General features: G+C 36.5%; 1 protein-coding gene across 1 annotated transcript in view; it reads right to left on the reverse strand.

The window, feature by feature from the left end:
• The window catches only part of LOC141347231 (uncharacterized), a 67,592-nt gene that overhangs the window by 14,215 nt on the left and 33,682 nt on the right, over positions 1-19,695 (reverse strand). The window contains exons 2-4 of the mRNA XM_073852235.1: positions 14,538-14,616; positions 3,139-3,206; positions 521-2,899 (exon numbers count right to left, since the gene is read on the reverse strand). Of these exons, the coding sequence (XP_073708336.1) occupies positions 521-2,899; positions 3,139-3,154 (2,395 nt within the window). The 5' untranslated portion in view covers positions 3,155-3,206; positions 14,538-14,616. The remainder of the gene's footprint in view (positions 1-520; positions 2,900-3,138; positions 3,207-14,537; positions 14,617-19,695) is intronic.

Raw genomic sequence — 19,695 nt, forward strand, 5'->3', positions numbered from 1 at the left:
TTTAAAGGACCTTAAAGGTGACATATCATGAAAATCTGACTTTCTGTTTAAGTGCTAGAATTGAGTCCATGCATCTACCAACCTAGAAATCGTGAAAAAGAACACTATTTAGAGTCCCAACCTCAGAGAAGACAAGTATTTATTTTTTTTCACTTCCGGTAAATTACGCTGTTGCCACACAGATCTAATGTAAACGTGATTTCTTTCCCAACTGTTTACCTCACAGACATAACTGTTTTTGTAATTCATGTGTGTTTTTAATAAACTTGTGTGTATTTGACAGTTTAAAGCGCAATACGACATGAAAGTCCTCACATGCCGTGTGACACTTTCTGTGCGTGTTACATGTTGCACATACAAGCTTTGAGAAACAGGCCTAATACAAGAAATATCTAATTCCAAAGAAATAACTTTCTAACCATGATCGAAGTCAAAGAGACACTCGCATCTTTCATTATTGTCTATTAAATGAGCTTACTTTGAAGGCACATGGTTATTATGGAATGAGACCTCTTCTTACCTGATTGTCGTGCAGCCCCTCCTTTCTGAACAGGTGAGTAAAAGGCAGACAGGGCACTGAGAGACCCTCTCAGGTGGCTTTGAATTGAGCTTATTTTGGAAGAATGAGGTTTCTGAGAGCTCTCTCCTTTTGCGTCTCCACTTTGGCCTCCACTTCCCAGACTGGCCCACTGCTCGTTAAGAAGGCCCTGTATACGATTAACAACCTGACCGATTGCAGCAGGAGAAGCTGTGGCTTCAGATGCCCTTTGAGACTGCGGTTCCTGTCCTTGTGTTTCTCTTGGTTCCTGCTGTGTTTGCAAACCTGAACTTCTTTCTCCGCTTACTTTGTCTGTTACTGTGCTTTCAACAGTTGCACTCTCTTTAGATTTGCTCTCTTGGACTGTAGGCTTGGGGATTTCATTTTCACTGCCCATAGTCTCAACCATGGCACTTTCTACCATGACATATTCTTCAGTGTCACTCTCTGCAATAACAGTTTCACTGACTTTGGTATCTATAATCGGACTCGACACAATATCTTTGATATCAACCTCTTCTTCTTCTTCATCTTTTACAGAATCTGTCATCTCTAGCATTTCTGAGACTTCTTGACCACTGTTAACCTCTAGATTGTCCTGGACTTCAGTCTCCATTGCCTGGTCACACATGACAATCTCTACCCCTACAATTTTCTCTGCTGTAGTGACTTGTGCTAATACTTCAATGTCTCTGGCTTCTACTATATTTGTCTGAGTGCTCGAGCATTTAGAGTCTGTTTCTTTGGGAGCCTCAGCTGGTTGAGGTTCTGTTGAGATTCCTTTCTCCTGGACACTTTTGTTGTCTGTACTGACTGATGCATCACATGTGAGAACTGGTTCAGGGACTGGCTCTGTCTCGATAGGACCTTGAAGTTTCTGCTCCTTCACTTGGTCAATCAGTTCCTGTATTCTCTCATCCTTTCGTCTATTCTCGTCCATCTGCTCTCTCAGTAAGGCATTTGTCTTTTCCAGTTCACAACTGGCCTTGCTTAGACTCTCTTCCAAAGTTTTCAGTTTTGCCTCCAGCTCCAGGTTAGTGAGAAGTTTCTGTTCAGCAGGTTGGGCTATTGTATTTTCTTCAGTCGCAATTACAATTGGTTCCTTAACAGTCTCAGTATCTTTTTGAGTGGATGTACATTCAGATGCAGCAACTGATTCCTCTGATTCCGAAGTCCCTTGTGACTGCGTTGATTGTTTATCTTCTGACAATGTTTCCTGCCTTTCTGCTTGCTCTGAAAGACTCTTTGATGCTTCTTCTTGAAGTGTAGACTCTTGCAAATACTCCTCTTCTTCATCTGGATCAGTTGGAGTTTCTGCTTTGTCAATGAGTATTACTGGGACAGACACTGGAGTTGGCACTTGTTCTGTATCAGTTACTTTTTCAGACTCCTGCTCTACAGTAACCTGCACCACAAGATCTTGTTCCGGTTGTTCTGTGGTTTTGTTGGACTGAACAGCTGCAGTATCCATGTGAATGTAAGGAGCATCTTTCTTTTCACTTACAACTAGAGGAACAACACTGTCTTGCGCTTCAGTTTGACAAACCTCACTCTTTTGCACGGACTTGTGTTCTTGAATTCTTTGAAGCAGTTCTTCCCTCTCCGTTCTAAGAGAGCATATTTGAGCCCTCAACTCAGGGATGGTCCTGACTTGCTCTTCTAACTCACGCACCCGTTTCAGCGCAGCTGTGATCTGTTGATGCAAGCTGGCCCTGTCCTGGGGAATACTTCCTCTTCTGTCACTTCCATCCGCTGGTCGAAAAAGTTTCTCAGCTGAGCCATTCTGCGATTGGGAGCTCTGCTCATCAGTTGAATCTGAACCTTTCCTACGAGGGACATTAATAGGCATGCTGGAGGCTCTTAACAGGTGAGGCCTAACGTTAAGGCCCATGGTCTGTTCGTTTTCAGATGAGGTCTGTACTTGGGACTCTTCTGCAGCCTTTGGTGAAGGAAGGTAAACACTCCCAGGCATCTTTGACTGGCTGGCAGGGGAGGTTCGACTGGTGGTGGTGGTGCTGCTACCACTAGTGGCATCGCTGGCTCGGAACTCAAAAAGCTGCTGGACTTCAGTAACACGCGACTTGGGTTTGGACCCTAAAGTGGAAGTATTGGCCCATGTGTCTTTGGCTAGAGGTCGAGCGCCATGCCCAGGAAGGCTGAAGTTGCGTGGCAGTGTGCTGTACTTTGGGCCCCTGTTCTTGCGTTGGATGTGCACCCTCTTGATTGTGTTCCCTTTCTCTATGTCATCCACATACTTCAGGAAGTCCAGATCCAGGTGAAACCCATAGGGAGTTTCTACAGAATATGGCAGCTGTTTACGCTGTACTCCACTATCTGTGGCCTTGGAAGGAAAGCCATTTGCTGAAATATAAAGTACATGTTACACATTTTTCATTCCAAATCAAGCAGTCATTGTATTATTGAGCATATGGAGCATAATTAGTCAAGACAACAAACAGTGGATGGTGGTATCATTGTGAATTTGTAAAACATAAAATGCAAACAAATCTTTGCTGTCAGTTCTTGTTTGAAGACAAGTGGAAGGAATATATTTGCACATTTAAAACGGCAAATGGCTACAAACAGTCTGGCACTCTTACCACTTTTCTTGTCCATTATTTCTGTTTTTGCAGTATCATGGGTGGAATCTGTTGTAAACACTGGAAACCTGTAGACAGATCAAAATAAATAAGTTCAGATCTAACTTTTTTTTTATTAATCACCATCTAATGAATCAGCGACAACAATAATAATTTTAGTTGAGGTCAAAAGTTTACATACACCTTGCAGAATTTGCGAAATGTTGATTATTTTACCAAAATAAGAGGGATTATACAAAATGCATGTTATTTTTTTATTTATTACTGACCTGAATAAAATATTTCACAAGATGTTTACATATAGTGCACAAGAGAAAAAAAATAGTTGAATTTATAAAAAGGAGCCCATTCAAAAGTTTATATACACTTGATTCTCAATACTGTGTTGTTACCTGAATGATTCACAGCTTTTTTAAAGTTGTTTATTAGTCCCTTGTTTGTCCGGAGTAGTTAAACTGCCAGCTGTTCTTTAGAAAAATCTTACAGGTCCCACAAATTCTTTGGTTTTTCAGCATTTTTGTGTATTTGAATCATTTCCAACAATGACTGTATGATTTTGAGATCCATCTTTTCACAATGAGGACAACTAAGGGACTCATATATAACTATTACGGAAGGTTCAAAGGCTCACTGAAATGTCTTTTATGTGAAATATCTTATTCAGGTCAATATCTTATTCATGATTCTGCAAGGTGTATGTAAACTTTTGACCTCAACTGTACATTACACATATACTGTTGATTTGTCAATACATTTCCAGCTAACTTTACATTATTTGTTTGTGCCATTTTAAAACACCACACCACTATTAAAGCCACAGTGACATAGTAGTTCATTCTGTTAAATTTACTCCAGATGGTTCACAGTTTATGTGGGGTTGATTTAGGCAATGGAAAGCAATTTTACCATTTTAGATTTAAGATTCTTCAGAGGCTTACGTAAGGCCGTTGATCAAAATACATCACGTTAATACAAACTGAATAGACCCTCAGGCTTCAGGTCTGCAGATCTACTTGCAAAATGTTCCCACTGTCCATCCTATCTCGAAGTCATCCTAACTTACATTAACGTGGCAAGAAAACATACTGCAGGCAAAAGACAATCTCACTTGACTATAAGAAAACTGCTGTCTTTGATTTAGCGTGGGAGCAATTACTTTTCAGCAGTCACTAAATACTGAAGCAGCTCCGTACTGTAGATTGACCTTTGAGTTTTTCAACAGTGATATAATCTACTGTTTACTATGCCATTTCTAAATGAACACATTGTATGTTGCACTGAAATGGTGTTGGATGCCACTTCACATACAACGTATTCATTAGAGTCATTGAGATGTAATTATATGGTCAATTTATACAGGAAATGTGAACCTTCTTCTAGTGAAGATGATCCTTTTCAAACCTTTTGCTTTAATGGACCCCAAGTCAAACCCCTCAGGGCATGTTTGCAGATCTTGACTATGTACTGAACTTATGGGAGAAAGATTACTCAAAGATGTGTCATCTGGCTCTGATTTCAATGTTGCAATCTGAGCCAAAGGCTTGGAATTTGGACAGTTTGGAGAAAAATATTCTTCAAAGGTGCTATTCAACTATGTTTCATGAAATCTGGATCATTCGCTGGCTGCTGGATGTTCAGATCTGGACAGACTGGCATTGAAAAAAAAGACAATATATGCTGACATTTTCAATAAAAACAAAAAAACTTTTGACCTCTTGGAGCTGAAGTTACAACAAAATTGTCACTATGCACCATTAAGTTTTGATGAAGTTGTTCACTAAGTACAAGCAAGGATAGAAATATGCCTAAGTTGCTTTTTTGAAATGGGCTTTGGGCCATGGTTTGGTTGAGAAGTCAAGCGCTAAGCATTCTGACGCAGAGTAGTATAACAGAGTGCCAACACAGCATTTGGTGATCAGACCATCAATCAGCTACCTCCCAAGATTTCCGTTCACAACACATTCACTTCAGAAAATAATGTTTTAAAATCGATGCTACCGTGAAATAGGGTGTTGTGGCTAGGGGTTAAAGCTCAGAGAATGTCATCAGAAGGCTGCTGGTTTGATCACCACAAAGACTAAACCATCAGCAATCACTGGTGTGGCCTTGAGCAAGACATTTAACCCCAGGCTGATCCAGGGCGACTGACCTTTTAGTAAGTCTACTGTACTCTGTCTACTCTGTTTAGAGTGCCATCTTAGCGTGTGTTCACACTTGTCATGTTTGGTTAGATTAAAACAAACTCTGGTGTGATTGCTCTGCGCAGTTCATTTGAGTGAATGTGAACGCTGCCACCCGAACCATAATGTGCACCAAACAAATGGACCGCTAAAAAGATGAGTCTCAGTCCACTTCCAAATGAACTCTGGTGCGATTTCAGATGAAATATGAACACAACACGGACCAAATACTTCTAAACGAAACAAAAACAGGAAGTAATCACAAGATGCAATGCTATGCGACATGATTTCACGAAGGGATCAAGCGGTGTCTCCAAAACAGAGCAGAGGGCAAACGTAGAGCGACGAGGAGGTAAAGTGCCTTTTTAAAATCTCTTTGTGAGTTTGCAGGTGGTAAAAAAAAAAAAAACATATATGCAGACGGCATTGCATGTATTCGACTGTGGTGATCAGCAGACCAATCAGTGAATAGGTACTTTGATGTCATACACCCGCGATACCGCTTTAAGTCGAACACACATTTTCCTTTTGTTTGGAGTCTTTGGTGAATTCTGTCACAAAATATACGTCATTCAACCTGACCAATAAGGTTGTGAACGCATCACAATGCCTTAAGGTTCGGTATCTTTAGGTTTACTGTCAAAAATGCCAGTGTGAACGCTAAGCGAACCAGGACCAAATGTATCATTTTCCTTTTTGGTCCAGACCACATGAACCAAACGAACCGAACTACAAGTGTGAACACACCCTAAAATCAATGGTTATCAGGTTCTCACAGGTTTTCTATTGGAAATTATGAGAAAAACACAAATTAGAGAAAAGGTTTGTCATACAAAAGTAAATCAAATGTCTCTAAAATTTGTTGTGGTACTCTTGAAAACGTGTGTCGAAAACTGACACAGAAGACACATTGTTTTTGTTTTATTTGCACACAAAAAGTATTCTCATAGCTACATAAAATTACGGTTGAACCACTGATGTCACATGGACTATTTTAACAAAGTCCTTACTACCTTTCTGGGCTTTGAACGTGGTAGTTGCGTTGCTGTCTATGCAGGGTCAGAAAGCGCTCGGATTTCATCAAAAACATCTTAGTTTGTGTTTTGAATATAAACGAAGGTCTTACAGGTTTGGAACGATATGAGGGTGAGTAATTAATGACAGAATTTTCATTTTTGGGTGAACTATTCCTTTAAGAAAATCATTCTCAGCTGTCATAATGCTGAAGAGTTGAAGTGCTGTTGCTACAATTGTAATTAAGGAAATATTGAAAGGAAATATCTTAATTAGACTCCTCAGTGTACAAACAGCCTGCATTTATCCCCAGGTTTCAAGGCAAAACCCCATAATAGTGTGAGTCTGAGCTTGACTGACAGCTGAATCCCCAGAATCCGACACACTGCAGCAAGCATGGAAAATGTACAGCTTCTTAAGTCCTCCTGGAGAAGAAAGGAACAAGGCAGGGACGGCAGGGGATAAGGGGCATCCCCAACCTAAGAAATGTTTAATGCGATTCAAATACACTGTCTGTCGTTGAGTCTTAATTAGCCCGAGCTGGAATGCAGCTTGTAATTGCGGAGTAAAGTGAGGCCTAGCCGCTTGTCAATTATCCACATGGAACCGAAGAACACAACACTGCCTTTTTAATTAGATACTGAAAAAGATAGAGAGGGAGAGAGAATAAGTTAAGAAGCAAGTGGGAGAGAGAAAGAAAAAAAAAGATGGCAAATCATGGCCACTGGAGAGAAATTACTTTAATAAGAAGACTTTCATGCAATCCTCTGTTGGCCTCATTTACAGGAATATGTTTTAACTTATCAGTGGTGATATTAGGCCATTTGAGTGAGTACATCTCAAGACTTTATGTTTCTAGTTTGTCTCGCCATTCCTTTGAAAGAGAGTTTGTTGTGAGCCAAATGTTTCGAATCAACTGTCTGTATTGATTGCAATACCCCATACACTATATAAATTTAATTGCTTGACCTTTTTATCCTGCTTTAGCTCACGGATAACCCAACGGACCATGTACTGGTAAGCCATAATGGAAAGTCACTGTTTATTTAGCTATTCACAGCAGATTTAATTCAATATAACTAATCAAATTGCATTGAAGGAGCGGAAGTGAGGGAAGGAAATCAATCTCATTTGCTGTCTTTGTAACCGTGTAGAGGCAAAATGCACACAAACACGCGCACACACACACACACACACACACACACACACACACACACACACACACACACACACACACACACACACACACACACACACACACACACACACACACACACACACACACACACAACCCACAACCCACAACCCACCTGCAACCCTACTAGCTCAGCATCTAGTGCTGATTAGGAGTTCTGAAGCCTTGAAAAGAAATCGAACCAAACAGAGCCAAAGGCAGCAGAAACTGCCTGAACAGCCAACAAAACAACATCTGTGGGCATTCTCAAGGCATGCCAGCTGGACAAACAGGGAAAGATTGTTAATATTCCACATGCCTGTTATCCGTGATCCTCACCATAACCCTGAGATTTCAGGTCTGAGAATGCACACACACTCACTCCCAATGCACATATTCAAAGGTTTACCACACAAATTGATGGCAGCTTAAGGAATTTAAGACATAACCAACTGTTTTGTTTTTCATTAATACGTTGCCAGAACAGGCAATTTGACCAAGACGTTCTTTTGATCATTACAGGCGCAGCTGCATTGTGAGACGTTGGCAATCTTGACAAAACATGTGCGAAAATATACGCATGAGTGTCTGAAAACAGATAGCAGAGCCCCACATATGACATGCTGGGGGAAAAAATACTGTGGCCGTTAATTAAAAATTCATTCCCACGGCTTGTTAATTTGTTCCTTCGTGTCAGTTAATTCATGGCCATGTACAAATACGTTTCTTTGTCAAACTAAATTAAAACAATTTATTACAACTTAGACACAATCTAACAAATTTGAGAATGTATTGATAACATGTGGCAATGAATTAATAAGTTGTGGGAACTAATAGTGTGTTTTCACGAGGTGTCATCAATTGGCCATATTGGCGGCATTGAATGTAAACAATGCCACTAAACCAAACGAAACCTGCATATTTTTCTGATTATTGCTGCTGAAAATGGACAATTATTGTCAGGTTTTGGGCTGTACTAATAGGTCGGACTGGGAAAAAACATTTGCAGTACTAAAGACTGTCAAAAGTTATAACAAATCAAGGAGAAGAGTGCAAAAAAGTGTCTGAGGAACAAAAGGCGTTTGTGCTTGGCCAAACTAAAACCAGGATTTCCAGGGCAAGAATCTTGACAACATTCATGTTTGTTCTTATCTGCTCGTACGTATCTTTAGCACCTATTAACTTTAGTTTGTCAAAAATATTGCACCCTTTTTATGCTTACTAAGTCATCTCTATATGATTTAGCAGCTTCCACATGTTATTTCCGTTATTTAGGCAGCATAAATTAGCATAACAATGTATTCAGTAGTACTCCAACCATGCAATCCATACTGTTGTTTACATCCAAGTATCGCCCGTATGGGCACGCATCCAGGTAACTGACCCAATCAGTGTTTCCCCTGCCATTACTTTAGGGGGGCCATTATTTAAGTTGGTCTGTTACTTAATTCGAATCGCGATATGGACTAGTGTCTGTGAAAAGTGAAACGCAAAAAGACCGTTTAAATATGAATCCTGCATGTTCCGTTTGCCTCTATATGTATGAATGGCGGAGACGCGTTTTTTTTTTCACTACACGCATACTGAAGTACACATGACGCTCCCGGTAATTTCTGGCCTTTGCATCTCACATGAACAGATGAACTCCAATAAATAAATCTCCAAAGCTGCGGTGAGTGTCATTTTTTTTAATTTTACCGTTTCATTAGTGAAACTAGCATCATATCTGTATACACACTGAAACTTCACGGCAACCTGTTAAAATAAAAGTACGGTTTAACATGTAACAGAACAATATTTGTATTACTTTTGTACAGTATAATGTAGGTGTTTATATATTCCCATTCAAATAATTTACATAAAACAATATATATGATAAAAAAACTTATATTACAACAAGATTCACCACTTAATTGTAGAAAAAAATACTACAATTATTATTAAAACTTTTTTTAACTGAATATAATTTTTCTTCCATGTATTAATTTTAACAGTAAAACTCTGTTTATTTTTATTTTTAAGGGTTTATTTTTCATTTGATTAAAAATAAATCAATGTTTTTGCTTTCATTTGATTATCAGAAAAATTAAAACACAAGAATTTCTGAAAAAAAGCAAAAGATTGTAGGGCCCTATTGTACAAAATGTTGAAAGTTTTGGAGTTATTTTTTGACTGAAATAAATGTTTTCGTTATTACACAAAGTAGGCTAAAGTACCGGGAAAAAAGTAACGTTGGCTACCGGCAACCAGCACCACCCCCCCCAAAGCTGTAAACCTAGGGGAAACACTGTTTAAGTGCAAACGTAACATCACATTTACCTCAGAAAAAACATACTCAGGTACTATAAACTCATTAGTCAACTGAAAAATGAACTCTAGAGATGAGCATTTTGATTCTACTGTTCTTTAATATACTGTATGTTTGAATAAATCCTTCAAATTTTTATGAAAGCCATTTAAAAGTTTTTGTTTTAAAAACACTAAAGTAGAAATATAGTGTATTTAAAGTTATAACTTTAATTTTATAAAACCCTAATTGAGTGCAAGTTAAGTGTATAAAATCAGCTAATTACAACATTCAATATTACAGTAATGTAGTACCAACTCTCATGTATATTTTACAGCATTAGTTGAGAGATTTTGTTGTTACTTGAGAAAATTTGCCATGCACTGTATCTGATATATATATCCAACATAATCAATAATAAATCAAATCGCAAGCTTGTAAAGCATAATCAAATCAAATCCATTTAATTTATTTCAAAACCCAGCCCTACTAGACAGTATGCAATTTGGTACCCAGCTATTGTGGTTATGAGTCAGTGAATCAATAAATTAATGATTTGTTTAAAATGTTGATTCATTCAGCAATAAAACAACACTGTGGTGTGTTTGCTTTGAGATGCAAATGCAGCAGATGAGTCTACTTTGACTTCATTTGCCACTATATTTGAGCAATAACTAGAAATACTTTGTCTAAAATGTTTATTGAACAGTTGTATGAAATCGATATCACACTCACAATCATTTATGTGCCAAAAATGTGCCCTGATTTCTTCTCTGATAGTCACGACCATCTCCCACACTTTTGTTTCCCAGTAGCGCAACTCTGTTCCAAGCTTTACTGCTCCCATCTAATGGCAATAAACAGATAACGAGTGGGCTGTCTGACAGGAAGCAAAAGCTTGCTGCACTTCCCCTCCGTGATTGAAGGTTCTAGATTTACACAAAAGGCTCTGCAAAGCTTCATACATCTGGAGGAGGCAGAGAACACACAACATCTGTCCTGCTGAGATGAGAGCGGGCCTGGAGAGAACAGCGCTGGAATGAATGTTAGACCACCAGTGAGAAAATATTGTCTGTATTACTGTCCTATTCAATATAAACTTAACCAATGATGGAAGGCACAGACACTCTCATATGTATGGAAACAGATGCTAATATTTTAATTATGGCTGTCAATCAATTTAAAATGTATTTAAATGAGTTACCTGATATGCTAATTAGTTAATCTAATTTATCACAATCGTTGGAAGATCTATGTATGAGTCAGTTATGATTTATGTTCAAATGTTTTAATTCTTAATGCATTATTTTTAGATAAATAATGCAAAAGTACATTTTCATGTTATTTTACATTTACTTTACATTTATGCATTCGGCAGACACATATCCATAACAAATTAATTTTAATATTAAATTATATTATATTATACAACACTTTAGTTTGGGGACCAGTTCTCACTATTAACTAATTACTTATTAGCATGCATAGCATAATGGCTGTTTATTAGCGCTTATAAAACACATATAAATACTTTATTCTGCATTAACATATCTTAGATCCCTTAACCCTTCCTCCTAATAACTACCTTATTAACTATTAATAAGCAGCAAATTAGGAGTTTATTAAGTCCTACTTTTTTTGGGAGAATTTGTCCCCAACCTAAAGCTATATTATATAATATTATATTATATTATATTATATTATATTATATTATATTATATTATAAGCAGAAAAACTTCCCCAAACTAAAGCGTGACTATATTATATTATATTATATTATAAGAATTAAATTAGGAATTTATTAAATCATAGTTAATATTAGTTAATAGTGATAATTGATCCCCAAACTAAAGTGTGACTATATTATGTTATATTATATTTTAAGCAGCAAATTAGGAGTTTATTAAATCGTAGTTATTAGTGAAAATTGGTCCCCAAACTAAGGGGTGACTATGTTATATTATATTATATTTTATTACAGTATTATTAGCAGAAAATAAATAGCTTAAGTTATAGTTAATAGCTAGTTAATAGTGAGAATTGGTCCCCAAACTAAAGCGTGACTATATTATGTTATATAAATTATATTATATTATATTATAAACAGCAAATTAGGAGTTTATTAAGTTGTAGTTAATAGTTAGTTAAAAGTGATCATTTATCTCCAAACTAAAGTGTGATTATATTATGTTATATATTATTATATTAAATTATATTATATCATATCATAAGCAGCAAATTAGGAGTTTATTAAGTTGTAGTAAATAGTTAGTTAATAGTGATAATTGATCCACAAACTAAAGCGTGACTATATTATATTATGTTATGTTATATTATAAGCAGCAAATTAGGAGTTTATTAATTCGTAGTTAATAGTTAGTTAATAGTGAGAATTGGTCCTCAAACTAAAGGGTGACTATATTACATTATATTATATTATAAGCAGCAAATTAGGAGTTTAATAAGTTGTAGTTAATAGTTAGTTAATAGTGATAATTGATCCCCAAACTAAAGCGTGACTATATATTGTTATATTATATCATAAGCAGCAAATTAGAAGTTTATTTAGTTGTTATTAAGTTGTAATAGTTAGTTAATAGTAATAATTTGGCCCCAAACTAAAGCGTAACTATATTATATTTTTATATTATATTATATTATATCATATTATAAGCAGCAAATTAGGAGTTTATTAAATCGTAGTTAATAGTGATAATTGTTCCCCAAACTAAGGGGTGACTAGGTTATATTATATTATATTATATTATTATAAGCAGAAAATTAATAGCTTATTAAGTGGTAGTTAATAGTTAGTTAATAGTGATAATTTATCCTCAGACTAAAGCGTGACTATATTATGTTATATTATATTATTATATTATATTATTATAAGCAGAAACTTAATAGCTTATTAAGTGTTAGTTGATAGTGATAATTGATCCCCAAACTAAAGCGTGACTATATTATGTTATATTATATTATTATATTATATTATTATAAGCAGAAACTTAATAGCTTATTAAGTGGTAGTTAATAGTGATAATTGATCCCCAAACTAAAGCGTGACTATATTATGTTATATTATATTATTATATTATATTATTATAAGCAGAAACTTAATAGCTTATTAAGTGTTAGTTAATAGTGATAATTGATCCCCAAACTAAAGCGTGACTATATTATATTGTTATATTATATTATATTATATTATATTATAAGCAGCAAATTAGGAGTTTATTAGGTTATAGTTAATAGTTATTTAATAGTGATAATTGATCCCCAAACTAAAGCGTGACTATATTATGCTATATTATATTATAAGCAGCAAATTAGGAGTTTATTAAGTTGTTATTAAGTTGTAATAGTTGGTTAATAGCAAGAATTGGTCCCCAAACTAAAGTGTGACTATTATATTATATTATTTTAGATTATATTTTATTTATATTAATTTACAATATATTATTACCTATAATAAGGCGAAGACGCACCCATTTAAATTAATTACTTCCAGTTCAAAAGAAATAATGCCCTTAGTTTATCCCTCAAGCATAATAGTGTTTGGTTGGGTGAATGAGTGAAAGCAAACAACAGGAAGGGAATGTGCGAGAGAGAGAGAGAGCGAGCTTTCATTAAGGATGTGAGGCAAATGTCTATAAATTATTCAGTCATACCCTGTTTGTAACGCTACAAGCAGACGAGTCCGAGATTCTCATTAGTACTCTACGGATTACAGAGCGGGAAAGCAATACACGAAGCAGAGAGAAGGAACCAGAGACAGAAAATGTCTAACCATTACGAAACCCAATGTATTTCAAAGGTGTTTTCTCAGAGGTGCACATAGAGAACACTGAAGTGAAGGGGGAAGGGATGGACGGATACAGGGAGATGACAGAGAGCGGCTGGTGGCGACAGAGAGGAGGGAGGTTATCGAGCTCCAGCAAGTGACAGCCAGGTGCTAGCCGTGTCTGTATGGATCATTCACATCCCACGGGATCCACAACAGCAGACACATACATACACAGCCAGATTCCAACAGAGATAAAACCGATGCCCCATACTGATAATCATTTACAAATGCCAAACATGTTCCAAGCTGTGAGAGTCCAACACATGGTGAGAGCCAGGCTAATCTACATTTTATACAAATATTAAACACCTAGTAGCTCTCCTGTTTTTGCAATCGCTCTCAAAATGAACACACACACAAATCAAAACAAATGCACAATACTCTCATTAAATCCTGCCTTCCTTCCGTCTTCCAGGAGGCTCCAGAAAAACAGCCCTACTTCAATGCATCAGGAAGCTCTCCTCACTATGTACTCATAGAATTACATTAAGCAAGGTCTTATGCACACATTCACACACACAAACAAATAATGGAGAGGAGATGAGCTGGCTATATGCCTGAGAGGAAAAAGGAGCCCGGCAGTTATTCCTGCACTGCAGTAATAGCAGCAACAGAGCCATTTAAAAACCCAGCGACACAGTCCAAGCACACATGTATGGTACGGATGCATACATGCACAAGAAAAGACACAGAGCGCTATGACAGGCTGAGATTCTCACCTGGACTAACGTGCTACATGCCTCCCAGAGCGTATGAGAGTGTGTGCATCATCGTGAGAGATGGAAAACGATAGAGGGATAGAAAAAAACGAGAGGAAGACAGATAGGGAGAGGGAGAAACAGAGACAGCCCCAGAGTGACAGAGAGAGAGAGGGAGGAGGAAAGGAATTCCTCTTACCTAGCATGTGCCGTGAATGCTGCTCCCCTCCCGTCTACCAAAAGCACGCGACCCTCCCTTCCTTTCTTTGAACTTCAACCTGATAACGCAAGAGGGGGAAAAGGGGGAGGATGAATTTGACTGCTATAGAAAAAAGGGAGAGAGTAAAAAATTACAAATAACATGCTGAAAAATACTTTTCAAAAGTTGAGGTTTTTAATGTTTTTGAAAGCAGGATCTTATGTTAATCATGGCTGTATTTATTTGGTCAAAAATACATAAAAATGTACAAATATTGAACATTATTTTTAACATTTCAAATAACTATTTTCTATTCTAATATGTTTTAAAATGTTATTTATTTCTGTGATGGCAAAGCTAAATTGTCAGCAGTCATTATTTCACTCTTTAGTGTCACATGATGCTTCAGAAATCATTCTAATATGCTGATTTAGTTCTTGAGTATCATTTTTTTATTATTATCAATGTCAAACACATTATGCTGCTTAATATTTTTGTGGAAATCATGATTCATACTGCCGTTCAAAAGTTTGGTATCAGTAAGGTTTTAAAAGAAGATTATTGCTCACCAAGGCTGCATTTATTTGATCAGAATCCAGAAAAAAACAGTAATATTGTGAAATATTATTTCAATGTAAAATAACTATTCTCTATATGAATATATTTTAAAATGTAATTTATTTCTGTGATGCAAAGCTGAATTTTCAGCAGTCATTACTCTAGTTTTCACTGTCACATGATTCTTCAGAAATCATTCTGGTATGCTGATTTATTTTTCAATGTTGAAAACCGTTTTGCTGCTTAATATTTTGTTGGAACTTGTGATACTTTTTTTAGGATTCACATTTGAGATATAAACTCACGATTGACAGAAATAAAGTAAGAATTGCAAGAAATGAAGTCAAAATTGCAAGAAATAAAGTAAGAATTGCAAGAAATAAAGTCAAAATTGCAAAATATAAACTCAATTGCAAGAAATAAGGTCAAAATTGTGAGATATAAATTCACAATTGCAAGAAATAGTCAGAATTGCAAGAAAAAAACTTGCAAGATAATTGCAAGAAATAGTAAAAAATGCGAGAAATAAACTCACAATTGCAAGAAATAAAGTAAGAATTGCAAAAACAGTCAAAATTGCAACATATAAACTCACAATTGCAAGAAATAAAGTCAGAATTGCTAGAAATAAAGTCAAAATTGTGAGATATAAATTCACAATTGCAAGAAATAAGGTCAGAATTGCGAGACAAAAACTTGTAATTGCAAGAAATAGTCAGAATTGCAAGAAAATTGCGAGAAATAAAGTGAAAATTGCGAGAAATAAACTCAATTGTGAGAAATAAAGTAAAAATTGTGATATAAATTCACAATTGCAAGAAATAAAGTCAGAATTGCAAGACAAAAACTTGCAATTGCAAGAAATAGTCAGAATTGCAAGAGAATTGCAAGAAAATTGCGAGATATAAAGTGAAAATTGCGAGAAACTCACAATTGCAAGAAATAAAGTGAAAATTGCAAGATATAAACTCACAATTGCAAGAAATAAAGTGAAAATTGCAAGATATAAACTCACAATTGCAAGAAATAAAGTCAGAATTGCAAGATAAAAACTTGCAATTGCAAGAAATAAAGTAAAAATTCCAAGTAATAAAAAAATTGTAAGATATAAACTTGCAATCACAAGTAATAAAATCAGAATTGCGAGATAAAGTAAGAATTGCAAAATATAAATTTGCAATTGCAGAAAATAAAGACAGAATTGCAAGATATAAACTCGCGGTTGAGAGAATACTTTTAGGATTCTTTATTAAATAAAAAGTTAAAAAGAACTTCTTTAATATATAAAAAGTTAAAAAGAACAGCACTTATTTAACCCCTTAAGCTCTGCGGCTATTTGGGGGATTTCCGCCTGCATTTGGCCTACCTAAATTCAAATGGTTCCCCTATACACATACAATGGAGGAAATTAAAAAAAATGGTTTCAATGTATAGAAAACCTTTTAAACTACATAATATCAGTGTAATTCTTTACAAATGACATTATATAGATTTCAAATATTACAATAAAAACTAAAAAAACATAGGCGCTTTTTGATTTTTTTTTCAAAAGTTTTTTTTTGAAAGTCTATAACTCAGGATTTAGGTGTCTCAGTTCTTTGCAAATTGTTTTGATTGATTCCACTAGGTCTCAGGATATACCAGAAAAAAGATTTTTTCATATAACAGTTTCTAATTGAAAGTTATTGAATTATAACCGAAGGGAGTCGCATTGCCCCTTTTCCCCCTTTTTCCCCCTAAAAGTGTCCTTCTGTTTCTTTGCAAAAACAGGCTTTATAAAGCACATTATTGAGAATAGAATATAATAGAATACTATTTTACTATGTGCCATAGCACTTTTCATGATAATTGACTGAATTATGTTTCATTTTTATGTTTGCCTGTGTATTTACTGAAACACATACTGTACTTTACTGTCAACATTCAATATACACTCAATACATAGCTTAGCAGATTGTTTTGGTGTCCTTTACGTTTCAAAGTAATTATAAGAATAAAACAAACCTGAATAGAAGCACTGTTATACTTATAGACGCGCTTATGAGCCGCGGATCCTCTGCTCTCCATGGAAACGGCCCGTTATTTATTCATTTAGCGTCTATTTTGGATAATTGAGACCGCTATATTCCTCTGAGACGCCAACAGACGCATATCTCCGGTGTAAGAGTCCAAAAACTACATATCCCACAATGCCCGGCACCGTCGAAGCATCTTTTGTGACCCGGGACCTCTCCATGGCTCTGGTTCTTCTTCGCGTCTGGAGAGGCTGAGCTGTCATCGTTCACACCTCGGAGCAGCACGGCATGCGGTCGGAGGGTGTAATCTGATCTACTGACACGCTCTAAGTGCAGCCGCAGACACACACACACCTGCTTGAGCGGCTCAGAGCGCGTTTGGAAAGCCGCGGCCGAGCGCATCTGGCAAAACAACGGTTTCTCAGCAATGGTGCAACGCAGAAACGTGAAAATGCAGAGTTTAAGAGGTTAAAATAAAATGTTAAAATATTAAATATTCTCTGCATAATAAAATAATAAATTCAGTGTATTTTGTTAAGGATGTTCAGATATTTCACAAGAACAATCTACCTAACACTGTTCGGGAGGCAGACACACTCTGTCAGTTTAAATCTAGATTAAAGACCCATCTCTTTAACCTGGCCTACACTTAACACATTTCATAATCCAAATCCGTTAAAGGATTGTTAGGCTGCATTAATTAGGTCAACCGGAACCGGGGACACTTCCTATAACATCTGATGTACTCGTTGCATCAGAAGAAGAATGGCATCTACGCTAATATTAGTATCTTTCCTTCTTATTCCGAGGTCACCGTAGCCACCTGAATCCAGATCAGACGGTCACTGCAGTCCCTCGGATCTAGTCCGTGCCCATCAGCACCCAGAGATATCCTCTACAGCCCTGAATGTCAGCAGAGACCACATCAACTAGATGAGCCCCAGAGACAGATCCTCAGTGAAGACCTCATCACCTAGACGGCCATCGACGCAAGACGGCGAAAACCAGATGAGTCCTCTCCAATCTGATTTTGTGGCAACTTGGAACTCTTGCATCTACATTAATATTAGTCTGTTTGTTTCTTATTCCCAGGTCACCATAGCCATCAGTTCCAGTCCATATCCAGATCAGATGGTCACTGCAGTCCCCCGGATCCAGTCCGTACCAAGAGCAGATGGTGGATCAACAACTGTAGCCGAATGTCAGCGGAAAGAACTCCTACCCTAAACGGCCACCGGCACAAGGCCATGGGAACCAGATGAGTCCTCTCCAATTTGACTTTGTTGCAATATGGAACTCTTGCATTATTATTGACATTTTATTTTATTATTTTAATACTGTAAGGTTGCTTTGACACAACTTGTATTGTAAAAAGCGCTGTATAAATAATCTTGACTTGACTTGACTTGACAAGACTATGGAAAATAAGACATACTGATTAATAAAAAGTGCATAGATACTGGACAGATGACTTATTTGGCAATGGTGAGATATTGGTCCTGGAGGACAAGAAAAATGCATCAGAAAAAGCAGCAAAGATGAGTCAGAAAGTAAGAAAACAGTCCTCATACTCTTTTGAATGTTCACTCCACTGCTGCAGTAACTCCTCATGCCCTCCTTTTGACACGGACCATCTGAGAATTGAACTGCCGACGACCGGTGCCTCCGATGAAATGACCCATGCAGAGGAGGTCTCTTGGTTTCTCACCCTCTTCCTCTTGTGTAATTTTTTCCCGTTATACACTCTCTCCCCTTCAATAACTTTTTCTCCCTCAATAACTTCCTAATAACATACTTTCTGAAAAAGTCGTTTTTTTATTGCTGAAGTTAACGTTCCTTCCTCTCTCACTGTGGCCCCAGGAATATGTCAGAATTGTGGGGGGATCCCAGCACGAGCAGTGTAATCATTAGTACTGGGTGGAGGTTAACCATTAACAATGCTACACCAGATCTCCACCACAACTTATCTTCTCACAACACTTGCGCCTCAGCTCAATTGTTGAGGTGCATGCTACATTAACATTCGGGACTAACAAAATCATTCTGGGCTTATGAAATAGTTCATTTACACCCACATTCAGTCCTTCCAAAGCCATTTGATTGCATCTTCCATGTAACAAATAAAATTATTTAAAAAAATAGCCTAGTCACTCTTTACAGTGTAACAAAATTTAATGAAGCCTGAGGCTCCAATGACAAAAAAAGTGTGTTATATTTAAATCCTTCTGAAGCCATATGATAGTTTTGTGTGGGAGCAGACTGAAATTTAAGTTGTTATTCACTAAATTATGATATCTGACCTAGTTCTCTTTGGCATTCATTTGAGTCTTTTGCTTCTCAAAAATGGTGGTTGAATCATTTACAAATGACTGATTTGGTTCTCAGCCTCAACTTGCAGATACAATGATCTGGTTGCCACAGTTAACAACTCACAGGAAGGAAAGATTTTCAGCAATTAAAGAAACAGTTTGCCCAAAAATGAAAATGTTGTCATTGTTTACTCACCCTCATGCCTTTTCAAACCTATTCATGTTTGGAACACAAATGATTCATCATTTTTTGTCCAGCCATTTAAAATTTAGCTA

The sequence above is a fragment of the Garra rufa genome, chromosome 12 (genome assembly GCF_049309525.1).
Source record: "Garra rufa chromosome 12, GarRuf1.0, whole genome shotgun sequence".
Taxonomy (NCBI): domain Eukaryota; kingdom Metazoa; phylum Chordata; class Actinopteri; order Cypriniformes; family Cyprinidae; genus Garra; species Garra rufa.